We start from the raw sequence: 15,167 nt of genomic DNA, 5'->3' as shown, positions 1-15,167 counted from the left end.
CCATTTCCCTTACTCCATGACAGGCCGAATCCTAGCACCACTTAGATTCAGGCCAGGGACAGCTGCCAGCGCCTGCGGGATCCGCCGGCAGCTCCGACGCGGGAGGGGCTCAGTCGTCAGCTCACCGGCGGCCTCGCTCACAGAGGCGGCATAGCTCACAGACGCTTCCTGGAGTCCGCCGCCCGGCACCGCGCAGACGTCTCGTCTCGCGCCTCCCCGTGTCGGGCAGGCAGGACCGCCGGCTGGGGTCCCAAAGGCACCTCGGCGAAGCCTCCGCACCACGCGCGGCTCCCGAGACGCTGCGCCCGCCCCTCGCGCCCTGCACATCCCGAGAAACGCACGCCACTGGTTTAACGGTTCTGCTCCAGCCGGGCGGCGCCGCGCTCTGGGCCCCAGGCGCCCGAGGCCCCGCCCCGCGCCCGCCCAACGCCCGTGGGAGCCGCCGTCTGCCCCGCCCTCGTCGCCGCCACCCTGGGCCTGGAGCGGACTCGCGGCTGCAGCTGTTCACGGACGGGCAGCCGGACGGGCAGCCGGGCGCTCGGCCGCCGCGTTTAGGGCTGAGCGCCGCGACGCGGCTGCTTGTCCCGAAGTCCTCCCGGATCTTAAGGCGGTAGGTGGCCGGGGATGACGAGCCATACGGGGACAGAAGTCAGGCCCGGGGTGTGAGGAGGCCGGTGGACGCCGTCTCCGAGGGAGGAAACGGGGGAAGTTGAGGTGAGGGAGAGAACCTCTGGGGTCAGTCGGCGCAAATCAGGCAGGGCCTCCACAGGGTCCCCAAGGTGGTTCTTAGAGTGTGAAGGGAGCGAGCAGGTCGGAAGGAAAGGGGTGGGGGCCGGTGTGGAAAACCGGGCGAGGGGCCAGTGGCCAAGGGAATTACACTGCTGAAGGGATATTGATAAAACAAAAACCAAACAAACACATAAAAAGCCCCAAAAAGGAAGTGCACATCGCCCGCTGTCCCAGGACCTGGTCCTAGGTAGTGGGATGGTTTGAAGACTGTTTCCCATGTCCTAGAATCATCCTTACTAATTTTGGGCAACAGTTTGTTTTTGTTTTTGAGATTACTGTAGTTGTTTTTATTAATAATAAATTAAATTCAATAAGAAAAGAAAACCCAGTAAGAATAAAGAAGCAAAAGACATATGTGGTCACTTCACAGAAGGAAATCAAATGGTTAATGAACGTATTTGAAGATGTTCTATGCAACTTGTATGTAAGGGTATGCTGTTTTACAAAAGTTGACATATAACATTATAATAGTTTCAGGTGTACAACATATTTGTATCAAAATTTTATAATTGCTGATATTTTAGCAAAACTAAAAAAAAAAAAAAAACCTGAAAAAGGACAGTTACATCAGTTATGACAACCACCAACACCCATTACCTGGACAGTTTTATCCCACCTCAATGTTAAATTGTGCTTGTATTGAAAGATGCTTCACAAAGAAAAAAAATTTTTTTGGTCAGAAAGCATGAAATGGAAAATATAAGGGGACACTCTAGGCTTATAACTTTTTGATATTTTAGTTTTAATTTTTCCTGCATATGGCAACACGATTTGTGGAGTATAAAGTGTCTTTCGTCATGTAAGTCATAATTAGTTTATCCTGTACTCCTCTATATTTCCTTTATGTTATTTTTCATCTATCAGGTTATCAGTTTGTGCTGTTTACTTACAAGCAGCATTTGGCTTTAAGGAATCCTAACTTTGTAAAAGAGATATTTTGAAGTTGAAAATTAAGATTAAATCCTATCTGGTATAATCCTATATGGGAAATATACATGAAGTAAATGAAAGCATGGTCTTTTCACTTCTTCTCTCAGCTTGTTTCTTTAATTTTATATGCTTTTATTTCTTAATTGCAGCAGAACCATCAGCAGTTTCTAAAGAAATCTAGAATTTAAGTTGTAAATTTTAAGTATAATATTCAGCTTTTAAGTATAATACATATTATGTTTCATATATCTAATCCATTCTGTGGATTAGAATGGCAGTGTACCATGTCTGCAGAGTGAGGAAAGCATAGTAATCCCACAATTTATTTAGTAGTTGAAGAAAAATGGAAAATTGAGGAAATGAAAATTATTAGCACACACCACTTTATTCAGCAAGGTTTTATACATAAATGTTCCTTCTCATAATTAATTTTTTTATCCATACATATAGTGTCCACATGGAATAGTGGAGAGTCAGGTGTCTTTTACTTACCAAACACACAAGTTTAGAGACAAGGGCGTGAACTTTATAGTCGGAACCTCATTTCTACCAATTACAACCGTGTGAACTTGAGCATATCTCTTATTTTTCTTAGCCTCAGGTTTCTCATCTGAAAAGTAGCTAATAATGATTTTCTACAACAGTTAATGTATGGCTCAAAATTAAATGAGGTAGTATATGTAAAGCATTTAACATGTAGTAGGATCTCAAAAAATGGAGTTTTAATTAAAAAAGAATAGGATATGTTGGGTAATGAAATTTTGCCCCAATTGATCAGTATATATACTTATCTCATGGTACTATATTTTAGAAAATTTTAGGTTAATTTGTAATTTCAGAATTGGTAGGCCCTTATATTTAGTTTGGTATATTTTTTTTAAACAAACAAATAACCTAAGATATAGTTAGTATTCTAGATGAAGAATAGCACCTACACAGGTTTCCTGACTTGCAAACCAGTGTTCTGTTCATACCACTTGGCATTTTAAGATGATTTATGTAAACTTGAAAAACAACTTTAGTTAGTAACCATTTCTCAGCATGTGTTAATATAATGAATTTTTGAGACATTGGATCAAAATGTCCTTTAAAAATATTTATACCACAAAACTATATATTTACATTTCAAAGACAACTTTATGACAGGCCCACTACTTGCTACCCAATGTTGTAGGTAGGGTTATGTTTTTTTTGCAACTGTTCTTTGTAACACTTGATATCATAAATGCCTAACCTAGGTAGCTTCAAAGGAAAGGAGTTCTACATTCAATGAGTGAGCAGACATTAGAGTTTAAGATTGAAGTTATTTTATATGCTGACTGTGTAGTTCAGCTGTCTTTATTTGTAACCCAGAGAATTAGGCTTTGGTTTGTGGAGCCCTGTCCTTCATAGATTCTGATCCTAGATCAGTTTTACAATAATAATTGCTTATTATTGTATAAGGTAAATACTTTTCCATTAATAACACTGTTTAAGACATGATGCTGTTATGTAGTATGCATCGCAAACTTATTCCCTATAATGTCACTGTCTCTATGCAGACATAGTTTACTTTAATAATTTCCTTAACTGATGTGGATTTATGTATCTGGGGACTTTGCTGTAGTTTTCATACTACAAATTGAAAGGGTAGGTGGTACTGAAAAATCTTTTCGTTTGTTTGCTTGTTTATTTACATGTGTTGTAAAATCATATAAGAGTTCTGTAACTCCCCAACACTTGGCAACTGTGGATTTGCATTGAATACTGGGGATTTGCATTGCTCAGCAACTGGAAAGACTTTACAACCTACCAACTCGATTTCAGCTGAGCAATGAAAAATAAAAAAGTGTGTGCCAAAGTACTCTATTGTATTCTTTTCATATGGGAAACAGGATGGAAAATTACTACTACTAGTATTAGAGTCCTAATTAAAATGGCTAGGATAAACATTAAATAATGCAATATTAGACTGTTCTTTGGTCCATATTAAAATATTCCCTTCCACATAGAAAATATTCAATAACTATTTGAAGTGGGGTTTTTTTGCTACATATGCTTATAACTATTTTTTTTCCTATTATATCAAAGTAGTTCATTAGTTTTGTTTAGAAGGTTGTTAATCACTGTGCTGAAATACCAGTTAACATACACATTACAAATCTAGATGGGTGTTAACTTAGAGTACTGGCTTGCATCTCTCCAAATTTCAAGAAAAAGTAACTATTTTGTGCTTAGTTATCATTGCTAACTTTGAGAGATAGTTTATAAATTTATGATTTTAACACTTGAATTATGTCCAAAGGCATTTTTTTTAAGATGAAAACATTTCTTTGGAGCATAAAGAAAGTGATTAACCCTATTTTATATTTAGGGAAACAGTCACTTAGACCAACCTCTGCTTAAAATCATGGGTTACAATCAGTTTCTGGATGAGCAAGTGCAAAATCAGGTGGAGTTTTACTTTTGACTTTGTCTTGATAGGTATCAAAATTTGGAAAGCTTTTGGTCCATTCAGGCATCAGAAGATTTTCATTAAATAGGAGGTATTTAAATTTATAGATTTATTTAGTAAAACTAATTATGTTGCAGCTACTAAAATACAAAGATAAATAAAGCCTAGTTTTTTTGGCTTAAACTAACTCACAGTCTAACCAATTAGGCATATAATAGATTTTTTGTATGATACATTTTAGAAAAATTAATAGGCAAAATATTGGGTTGGTCAAAAATTCATTCAGCTTTTTCATAAGAAGTCATGGAAAAACCCGAATGAACTTTTTGGCCAACCCAATACAATATGGACCACTGGAGGAAGAAAGAAAAATCATTATTGTTGCTACCACTATTGTTATTTTACTATCAACTATTTGTTAGGAACTAGAGAACTTCATGTGAACCAGTTTATTTAATGTTAGCGTTGAGACATGAGGATACTTTCCAAGGAAGTAGAGGGAACTTGACCTTGGCTTTGAAGGATGAATAGCAATTTGGGAGAAGAGCAGCAGGGAGAGTGATGGAACTCCAAACAGAGCACCTGAATATATATGATGAAACAAAATAACATTTATGAATTCAACAACTTAGTGAACATGTACTGTGTATTAGACACTGTGCTAGCCATTAGAGATATACCTGAGTGATAGAGCTATAATTTTATAGTCAGATAATAAGTATTTGAAACTAATGCAACACACTGGAAGAGGATACAGGGGTGATTTATGAGCACATAAGAAGGGTACTTAATGAAACTTGGACAGTTCTGCCTGTGTGAGAGGTGGAAAGAGAGTATGGGGCTAGCTTGATCATAGCATCTTGGCCAAAAGCATGGGGATGAGCATACCCATCACTTTTTAGACTCATGACCTTGGGCAAGTTACCTGATTTCCCTAAGCCTTCTCTGTAAAATGAGGATAAAAAAATGATAAAATTACATTTATTTAACTTTTACTATGTACCAGGCATTGTGCTAATGCTTTATACAGATTTTCTTTTTTAGTCTTCACATCAAACTTAGGAGATAGGGGTTATTGTTTTCCATAATTACATAACTAAGTGGTGGAGCTATGATATGAACCTAGGTAGGCTGACCCAAGACCTGAGCTCTAGCTGTTAATAGTGCCTAATTTATAAAGTTGTTCTGAATATTAAATAATGTGACATAGATAAGTGGTTTACTGTGCATGACACATGGATGTTGGGTCCTGTTTCTATTAATAATTCAGGAGGTGATGGGGTACTGAAGTTTTTTAAGCAGGTATTTGTGTAAGGAGATCATAGTTTGGAGACTATATTCACCCATTTGTTCAGCAGATGCTTGTTTTACACCTACTTTGGATCCCGTCCAAGTACTGAGTTAGTTGTAGGGGACACAGGAGGAATGAAAATATTGTTCCTCACTTTTAAGAAGACTCTGTTCCTCACTTTTGCCTAGTATGGAAGACAAATCAGCCATTATAGTGTGGTATATAGTATAGTATAGTACAGTGTTCTCTAAGTGGCATGATAAGGGCATATTCACTGTGTCCCAGGTACATAGGTACATAGGGAGAGGGAGTAGTTTAATCAGTCTAGGTGTTCAGGGAGATGAATTAAGAACTACTGTGGGACTAAAAGAGTAGTGGTGGGAGTAAAGAAAATATATTTGAGAGATATTTTGGAAGTAGAATAGATTGGAATTAGAGACTGATTATGGTGTGGGGGCTCTAATATAGACAAATTTAAGGTGTCTTTAACTGAGGGTGATATGAGGGAGTTGGTGATGACTTAAGGAATACAGGAGGAGGGACATCTTTGGAGTCAAAGTAATGAATTTGATTTTTTTTATAGTAATAACATTTATTTAGCACTTGCCTTGTGCCAAGTAGTCTTTTTTTTTCTTTTTAACATCTTTATTGGAGTATAATTGTTTTACATTGTTGTGTTAGTTTCTGCTGTGTAACAAAGTGAATCAGCTATACATATACATATATCCCCATATCCTCTCCCTCTTGCATCTCCCACCCACCCTCCCTATCCCACCCCTCTAGGGGGACACAAAGCACTAAGCTGATCTCCCTGTGCTATGCAGCTGCTTCCCACTAGCTATCATTTGGTAGTGTATATATGTACACTACATTTGGTAGTGTATATATGTCAATGCCACTCTCTCACTTTGTCCCAGCTTACCCTTCCCCCTCCCCGTGTCTTCAAGTCCATTCTCTACATCTGCATCTTTATTCCTGTCCTGCCCCTAGGTTCTTCAGAACCTTTTTTTTAGATTCCATATATATGTGTTAGCATATGGTATTTTTCTCTTTCTGACTTACTTCACTCTGTATGACAGACTCTAGGTCTGTCCACCTCACCACAAATAACTCAATTTCATTTCTTTTATGGCTGAGTAATATTCCATTGTATATATATACCACATCTTCTTTATCTATTCATCTGTCGATGGATGCTTAGGTTGCTTCCACGTCCTGGCTATTGTAAATAGTACTGCAATTTTGGATATGTTAAATTTGAGGTACCTATAGTAAAATATAAATGGAAATATCTTTTGGCAATTAGAAAGATAAAACTGGAATTTAAAAGAGAGGTAGATGCTGGATGTGTAAATTAGGGCATATTTATCATGCAGATAGGTAGTTGCAATCATAAGAATAGATGAGAGTAGCTAAGAGGACCAAAGCCAAATTTGGACGAATCCCTAAGTTTATTTGGAGAAAAGTAGGAATCAGCTAAGGAAGTTAGAAGAGGCAATCAAAGAAATAGGAAACAAAACTTAAAGAAAAGAGTCAGGGGAGTTAAGGGAAGAAAATGTTTTAAAGAGGGAATATTCAGTTGTGACAGGTGCTGCAAAGGGGTCTATGGTTTGTTGCATGTTATTTTAAATGCTTTGTTTTGTGTTTTCCACCTTAACTTATAAAATAGTTCTCTTCAAATGAATGTCGTGGTTATTTGTATATATGTTAAAGCAACTTGATTATCTTGTCTAGAAGATAAAATGTATTTTTCCCGCCTAAAGTATGGAACCTCAAGGTCTTTGAAACAATGGAAACCAAAAAGTTGATTGGTAAACCACTTCAACCAGCAAGACCTGTCCGTCATCTGACTTCTCCCGGTGAGTAATCTAGGGTACACATTTTAAAAAATTAATTGGTTAATGGCTAATTAGTATTTGAAAGGCCAAATAATATATAAATAATGTGTGTATACAATATATAAGTAAATAAATATATAAATGGTGGATGTTTAAAAAATAATGAAAACCAATGATCTCCACTGTTTAAAGAATTTAGAAGTATTACCAAAGAGAAGGATTCTTTTTTTATTGAAATATAGTTGATTCACAATATTGTGTTAGTTTCAGGTATACAGTAATGATTCAGTTATATACATATATATATATATATATATATATATATATATATATATCTTCAGATTATTTCCAGTATAGGTTATTATAAGATTGAATATAGTTAATTGTGCTATACAGCAAATCTTTGTTGCTTATCTATTTTGTGTATAGTAGTTTGTATCTGTTAATCCCGTACTCCTAATTTATCCCTCTGCTCCTCCCTTTCCCATTTGGTAATCATAAGTTTACTTTCTATGTCTGTGAGTCTGTTTTATAATAGATTCATCTGTATTATTTTTTAGATTCCACATGTAAATGGTATCATATAATATTTGTCTTTGTCTGATTTACTTCACTAAGTATAATATTTTCTAGGTCCATTCATGTTGCTGCAAATGGCACTATTTCATGCTTTTTTATGGCTAATATTCCATTGTGTATATATCACATCTTCTGTTGATGGGAACTTGGGTTGTTTCCATATCTTGGCTATTGTAAATAGTGCTGCTATGAACATTGGGATGCATGTATCTTTTTGAATTAGAAATTTTGTCTTTTCTGGATATATACCCGGGAGTGGGATTGCTAGATCATATGTTAACTATTTTTAGTTTTTAAGGAACCTCCATACTGTTTTCCATAATGGCTGCACCCATTTACATTCCCACCAACAGTGTAGGAGGGTTCCCTTTTCTCCACACCCTCTCCAGCAATTATTATTTGTAGGCTTTTTATTTATTTATTTTTTTGTGTGTGGTATGCGGGCCTCTCACTGCTGTGGCCTCTCACATTGTGGAGCACAGGCTCCGGACGCGTAGACTCAGCGGCCATGGCTCATGGGCCCAGCCGCTCCGCAGCATGTGGGATCCTCCCGGACCAGGGCACGAACCCATGTCCCCTGCATTGGCAGGAGGACTCTCAACCACTGCGCCACCAAGGAAGCCCTATTTGTAGACTTTTTGATGATGGCCATTCTGACCTGTGTGAGATGATACCTCATTGTGGTTTTGACTTACATTAAGACATTTCTTAATGGTCTACCAGACCAGCAAAGGTGGGAAGAACTCATGTATTTTTTTTGCCTGAGAGCAACTTGTGTATCTTTTTTTTTTTTTCATGTCTCATTTTCATGGTTAACAACTGGCTTCTGCTCAGAATGATACTCTCAATACAAATTGTGTCCTGTGATTATGATCACTGCAGAGCAGTCATCTGGAGAGAGCATTAGACTTTAAAAAATATACCTAATTGAAAAAAATTAGTACCAAGCAACACTTACAGATTAAGGCTGTGCTTGAGCTGGAACATAAAATCTAATTTTTCAGGAAATCTAAATTTTCTAAAATATTTTCCTTGCCCATAAAACTAAACTTTTGGACAAATTCTTGAAATACTTGGTATTTAATTTCTAAATTTTTTGTTATTATTTTCATTACTAGTATATATATTTATATTTTATGTATATTTGTCTATACATAAAATATAAAAGTTATTTAAATTCTGTTTAGTCCATGTGTTCAACTGAATAACTGGCTACTTAGAAAAGGGAAAATATAGCCCTTTTACTGGGTACAAAGATGAATCGGAAAATATAGAAATGACACAGCTCCTCAGTCCTCCATTTTTTCTCCTATCTTTGGTTCCTACAAAGAAGATTGTCTCTACTTTGGTAATGTTTCCTTTGAAGATGGCTGTGACTTAGGACAGACAAAATGAAATTAAGGGATCTTCTGGACCATAGTTTAGCAATGCTGAAGCTGTATCCTTCTGGTGCACTGAAGAAGCAGTTGTGTAGGGCGAAGTCTCAGATTTTTTCCTAAAGCGAAGGAAATAAAACCATTGGCAGCCGCTTCTTTCTGTGACTAGCCTTTTTACAGTACTCATCCCTCCCTCATTTGTACAGGTTCAGTTTTCCACTGATCCTTTCCCTTGAAGGCTATTTCAGGGGTAGGTAGGAGTGGGCTGGTAGCCCTGATCTCTCATTTAATTATATCCTCTTAAGATCTGGACAGGAGTAGGGGTTTATTAAGCAGAATAGTTAAGTAAATCAGAAATTAATTTTAGCCTTTCTCAGCATACTTCTATACTCTCTGGACAACTCACATCCTCAAAGAAATCTACTTTTTCTTCAAGACCCAGATTGAATTATTTCTTTTCGTGAAGCCTTAGTTGATACCCCCAAAGCCCACTCTACTCTCCCCTGGTATCTTCTCTGTACCTGTCACATAACTTATTTTTATTATAGTCATTATTTATGAACTTGTTTTTTTAAAAATAAGCTATGAACTCTTTTATCTCTGAGCTTTTTTCATGCTTATAAACCCATCTCCTAACATGGTGGCTGACATTTCATTGTGTTGAGTAAATGAACTATCAGAAAACATTTCAAAACAGTGCCTAGAATATCCTAGGTACTTAAGGTTTTTAGGTGGTGGTATACCATTTATTGAAGTAATAGATATTTAAAACGTTTTTTTTTTCTCTCCTAACAGGAACAGTATTCCCTTTCAACTTCCAAAACGAATATCCATGCAACACCCAGTACTTACAAACTGGAGTTAGCAGAGTAAGTCTTAGAAGTTATAATAAAATAAAGCATTACGACTGGAAAGTAACATTTGTTAGATGGCTGTTGTGTGCCAGGTACTATACTAAGTGCTTTATATACTTTTTAAAAGTTATGATCTATTTCAGGCATATATTAAAGAGAATAAACACTTATTAATACCCATTGCTCACCGTTTTCAAATCTAAATATTTTGTTTTATTTGCTTTAGAAAATGTTAAAGCAAAAAACCTTACAGGTAAAATTTTAAAAACCTATATATCCCTGCACCATCCCATTTCCTTCCTATACTTCCCCAAGATAACTGTCCTCAATTTATTATTGTTTTCGTGAATGTATTAGTACTTTTGCTATAACAAATAGAATTGTTTTAACTGTTCTACAATTTTATATAAATAATATTTTACCTACACATATTCTGCTATGTTTTTTCACATTTAGGTTTATATTTAAAATTTTCTAATTTAATGACTAAATAAAATAGTCGCAAATTTAAAAATTTAAAATATACAAAATGACATTTAGTGAAGTTTCCCTCCAATCTCTATCCCCCAGTCACCTATTTCCTCTGATCAGAAGTAACCATTGTACCCCTTTCTTATCTAGAAACTTCCACAAATACATTATGCATAGACTAGCATAAATATATTTATAAATGGAATACTAGGCAACTGTTAAAATGAGTAAAGCAGTTCAATATGTGCTGATACAGAATAATCTCTTTATATATATATATTAAGCTGTCACATTTCTTGTTCCATTTTCTGTCATGGGCATGACACTTGTTTCTGTTTTATAATAGAAATAGAAATATTTTATAATAAATGCTACAATAAACACCCATCTATATGTTATGTTTAATACATGTTTGAGAGGTTCTCAGTAGTATAAACCTGTAGTAGAATTGCTATATACTGTCAAATTTCTCTCCAAAGTGATTTGTACAAGCAATGCATGAAGTACTCTGATTTTTCTGCATCCTTACCTTGTTATTGTCAGACTTTCACTCTTTTTTTTTTTTTTTGCGGTACGCGGGCCTCTCACTGTTGTGGCCTCTCCCGTTGCGGAGCACAGGCTCCGGACGTGCAGGCTCAGCGGCCGTGGCTCACGGGCCCAGCCGCTCCGCGGCATGTGGGATCTTCCCGGACCGGGGCACGAACCCATGTCCCCTGCATCGGCAGGCAGACTCTCAACCACTGCGCCACCAGGGAAGCCCGTGACTTTCACTCTTTTTTCATGTTTAATGGGTGAGAAATGTATCTTGTCGGTTTTAATTTTTAATTCTTTATTACTTTGAATGCAGCATCTTATGTTTAATTTGGCCATTTGGTTTTTCTCTTTTGTGAATTATCAGTTCATATCATTTGCCCATTTCTCTTGGTCTATGAGAGAATTGTTTATTTTTTGTGTGTGTTTTTTTTTTCAAACTATAAAATTTTAATGTAGTCATATTTTAAATTTTTTTATGATTTCATGCTTTGTATCATTGTTTATGAAGTTTTCTCATCCCTAAGATCAAAGGATATTTTTCCTATATATTCTTCAAAAAGATTTAAAGTTTTGCTTTAATATTTAAGTGTATAGTCTACCTGAAGTTAATTTTTGTATGATATAGATAGAAATCTATTTTTTTCATATAGAAGACCAGTTGTAAAGCACAATTCATTGAATGATTTATTCTTTCCATTCACATTTATGCCATCTTTATAAGTTTTCAGATAAATAGGGCCTGTTTCTGGACTCTTAATTCTTTTCCATTGATCTATTTGTGTATCTCTGTGTCAGTACCATGATATCTTAATTACACTTGCTTTATATTAATTTTTTAAGCCATTGTAATGTTTTGTTTTATCTGTTCCAGTAGTTAGCATTTCCCTAGTTAATACAATAATAATATTCATACCACTCTTTGGAACCCTTGACCTTCTTTTAGAAACTTTATAAGTAAAAAGGAGTATGTTAATATTGTAAATTTTATAGAGAAAAATCAATTAATTAGATACACTTCTAAGTTTAAAATTTTGTCTGCTGCTTCAGTTATAATGCAAAAGCGAACAGAATCTATGTCAGAGATATATCACATAATTTATAATGAAGGACACTTTTTACTAACTCTGTATTTTTTTAAACCAACTTTGTTAAGGTATAATTTACATACAGAAAAATGAACCCATTTGTTCAAAGAGTTTTGATAAATATATACCTCATGTAACGAACCCCACAATGAAGCTATAGAGCTGTAGTTTCATCTTCCCCCAAAATACTCTTTTATTCCTTTATAGTCATTCACCATCCCCACTTCCACTAATCCTAGTGCTCCCTCCTCCAGGCATCCACTGATCTGCTTTCTTTAACTATACATCAGTTTTGGCTGCTCTAAAATTTCATATAAATGAAATCACACAGTCTATATTCTTTGGTGTTAGATTTTTTTTTTTGCGGTGCACGGGCCTCTCACTGTTGTGGCCTCTGCCGTTGCGGAGCACAGGGTCTGGACGCGCAGGCTCAGCGGCCGTGACTCACAGGCTCAGCCGCTCTGCGGCATGTGGGATCTTCCCGGACCGGGGCACAAACCCATGTCCCCTGCATCGGCAGGCAGACTCTCAACCACTACACCACCAGGGAAGCCCTGGTGTTAGATTTTTTTTTGCTCAGCATAATGTTTTTGAGATTCTTCCATGTCCTTGTAGATAGCAGTAGTTGGTTTGTTTTTAATTTGGAATAGTATTCTGCTGTGTGAATATAGGACAATTTATTTATTCCTCAGTTGATGGACATTGGATTGTATCTAGTTTTGGGATATTATGAATAATTTTGCTGTGCATAATTGTGTTCACGTCTTTGTGCGGACATGCACACAATACCCAGGAGTGGAATTGACGGATCATATGTTAAGTTGGTTTAAAAACTGCCAAAATGTTTTCCAAAGTGGTTGTACTTTCTTACATTCCCACTAGTAGTGTGTGAGGTACCAGTTGCTTCACATCCTTGTCAACACTTGATATAGTCAGTCTTCATTTTTAGCCATTTTAGTGTGTGAGTAGTTGTATCTCATCGTATTTTATATTTGCATTTTCCTAATAATTAATGAGATTGAGCATTTTATCATGAGTTTATTTACCATCTGTAGTTTTCTTTTTTCTTTTTGGTGTCTGTTCAGATCCTTTGCATGTTTCTAATATTTGAGTTGTCTTTTTATTCTTTTATTTTAAAAAATTATTTTAAAAGATAATATACAAAAGCAAATCACTATATCCTATATGTGTGAATTTATTTCTAAACTCTGTTATGTTCTACTGATTTATATGTCTGTTTTTTTCCAGCTTTATTGAGATATAATTGACATATAATGTGTAAGTTTAAGGTATAGAATGTGATGATTTGATACGTGTGTATGTTGTAAAATGTTTACCACAATGGGTTCAGTTAACATATCCTTCATTTCACATAATCACTATTTTGTTGTTGTTGTTTTGTTATAGTGAGAACATTAAGATATACCCTCTTAGCAGCTTTCAATATACAATATAGTATTGTCAACTATAGTTATCATGCTATATACTAGATTCCCTATATGTCTATCTCTTGGTCACCATCACACTTTACAGACTGCTGTAGCTTTCTGATAAGTCTTGAAATCAAGTAATGAAAGTTCATTAACTTTATTCTTTTTCAAATTTGTTATTCTGGGTCCTCTGCATTTCCATATAAGTTTTAAATGAGGCTGTCAGTTTCTACAAAAAAGCCTATTGGAATTTTGATTGAGTTTAAAAATTAATTTGAAAAGAATTGACATCTTAATTTTGAGTTTTTGATCCATAAACATGACATTTCTCTCTGTGCTTTGTTTTTTTCAGCATAGGGGTCTTGAGCATCTTTTGTCAAATTTATAAGCATTTTGTATTTTTTGATACTATTGTTAAGTGGTGTTTTTTGTAAATTTCAAATTCCACATCTTGGATACTAGGATATAGAAATACTATTGATTTTTGTATATTGACCTTGCTAAACTCACTTCTTAGATCTCATAGCCTTTTTGTAGTGTATTCCCTCCCATTCTTGCTCTATTGTCATAATTTTACTTTAGTTTGTGCTATAAATACACAGCACATTGCTACTATTTTTGCTTTTGTATATTATATTTTAAAATAATTTTTTAAAATAAAAGAATGAATTTTATTTTACCTTCATTTATTCCATTTCCAGCACTCTTAATTTCTTTGTGTAAATCCAGGTTTATTACTGGTATTATCTTTCTTCTGCCTGAACAACTTCTTTTAATCTGTTTTTTTAAATTATTACCTCATAAATAAGCACTTGAAAACTTTGGCTTAACAACAACTTATTATCTTTCATGTGTCTGTGGGCTGACTGGTCTTAGGTGACCATTTCTCAAAGATGTGGTTGCAATCAGATAACATCTAGGTCTGGAGTGCTTTAAAGTCTTGACTGGACTGGATGGCCAGATGGCTCACTCACATGGCAGGTAGTTAATGCTGGCTGTTGGTTTAGAGTTTAGCTGCCCCTGTAGACTGGAAGGGGCACCTACAAATGACCTCACCAAATGGCTTGGGCTCTTTACAGCACCACATCTGGGTTTCAAGACTAAGGCCTGGAAACCAGCAGGGGCCTGTCATATTAGATTGGTCTGAGCAATCACAGAGCTTGCTCAGATTCAAGGGGAGGAGATAAAAGAATGTCAAGAATGTGTGGCCATCTTTGATCTGTTTAAAAATAATATGAATTTCCCTTCATCTGTATTACCAATTCATGGCCTTCACCCATTCTTTTTATTTATTTATTTATATTTTTTAATTAAAAAAAAGTTTTATTGGGATATAGTTGTTTTGCAATGTTGTGTTAGTTTCTGCTTTATAGCAAGTGAAGTGGAGTTCCCTGTGCTATACATCAGGTTCTCATTAGTTATCTATTTTATATGTATTAGTATATATATATATATATATATATATATATATATATATATATATATATATATATGTCAATCCCAATCTCCCAATTCATCCCACTTCCTCCTTCCCCCTTGGTGTCCATACATTTGTT

At 35.8% G+C, this 15,167-nt stretch overlaps 1 protein-coding gene across 2 annotated transcripts in view; it reads left to right on the top strand.

Annotated features, from left to right (window-relative positions):
- The first annotated feature begins 462 nt into the window (after nucleotides 1–462).
- C17H8orf88 (chromosome 17 C8orf88 homolog) overlaps nucleotides 463–15,167 on the top strand; it is a 41,943-nt gene continuing 27,238 nt past the window's right edge. The window contains exons 1-3 of one of the 2 annotated variants that reach the window (XM_032610676.1): nucleotides 463–610; nucleotides 7,208–7,303; nucleotides 10,033–10,106. In XM_032610676.1, coding sequence (XP_032466567.1) covers nucleotides 7,234–7,303; nucleotides 10,033–10,106 — 144 coding nt within the window. In that variant the 5' untranslated portion in view covers nucleotides 463–610; nucleotides 7,208–7,233. Of the gene's footprint in view, nucleotides 611–7,178; nucleotides 7,304–10,032; nucleotides 10,107–15,167 lie in introns of both variants that reach the window. The other variant, XM_032610677.1, reaches the window with a different exon arrangement.

This window comes from Phocoena sinus, chromosome 17, assembly GCF_008692025.1.
Source record: "Phocoena sinus isolate mPhoSin1 chromosome 17, mPhoSin1.pri, whole genome shotgun sequence".
In the NCBI taxonomy this organism is placed as follows: Eukaryota; Metazoa; Chordata; class Mammalia; order Artiodactyla; family Phocoenidae; genus Phocoena; species Phocoena sinus.
This window is presented reverse-complemented; position numbering and strand designations above follow the sequence as displayed.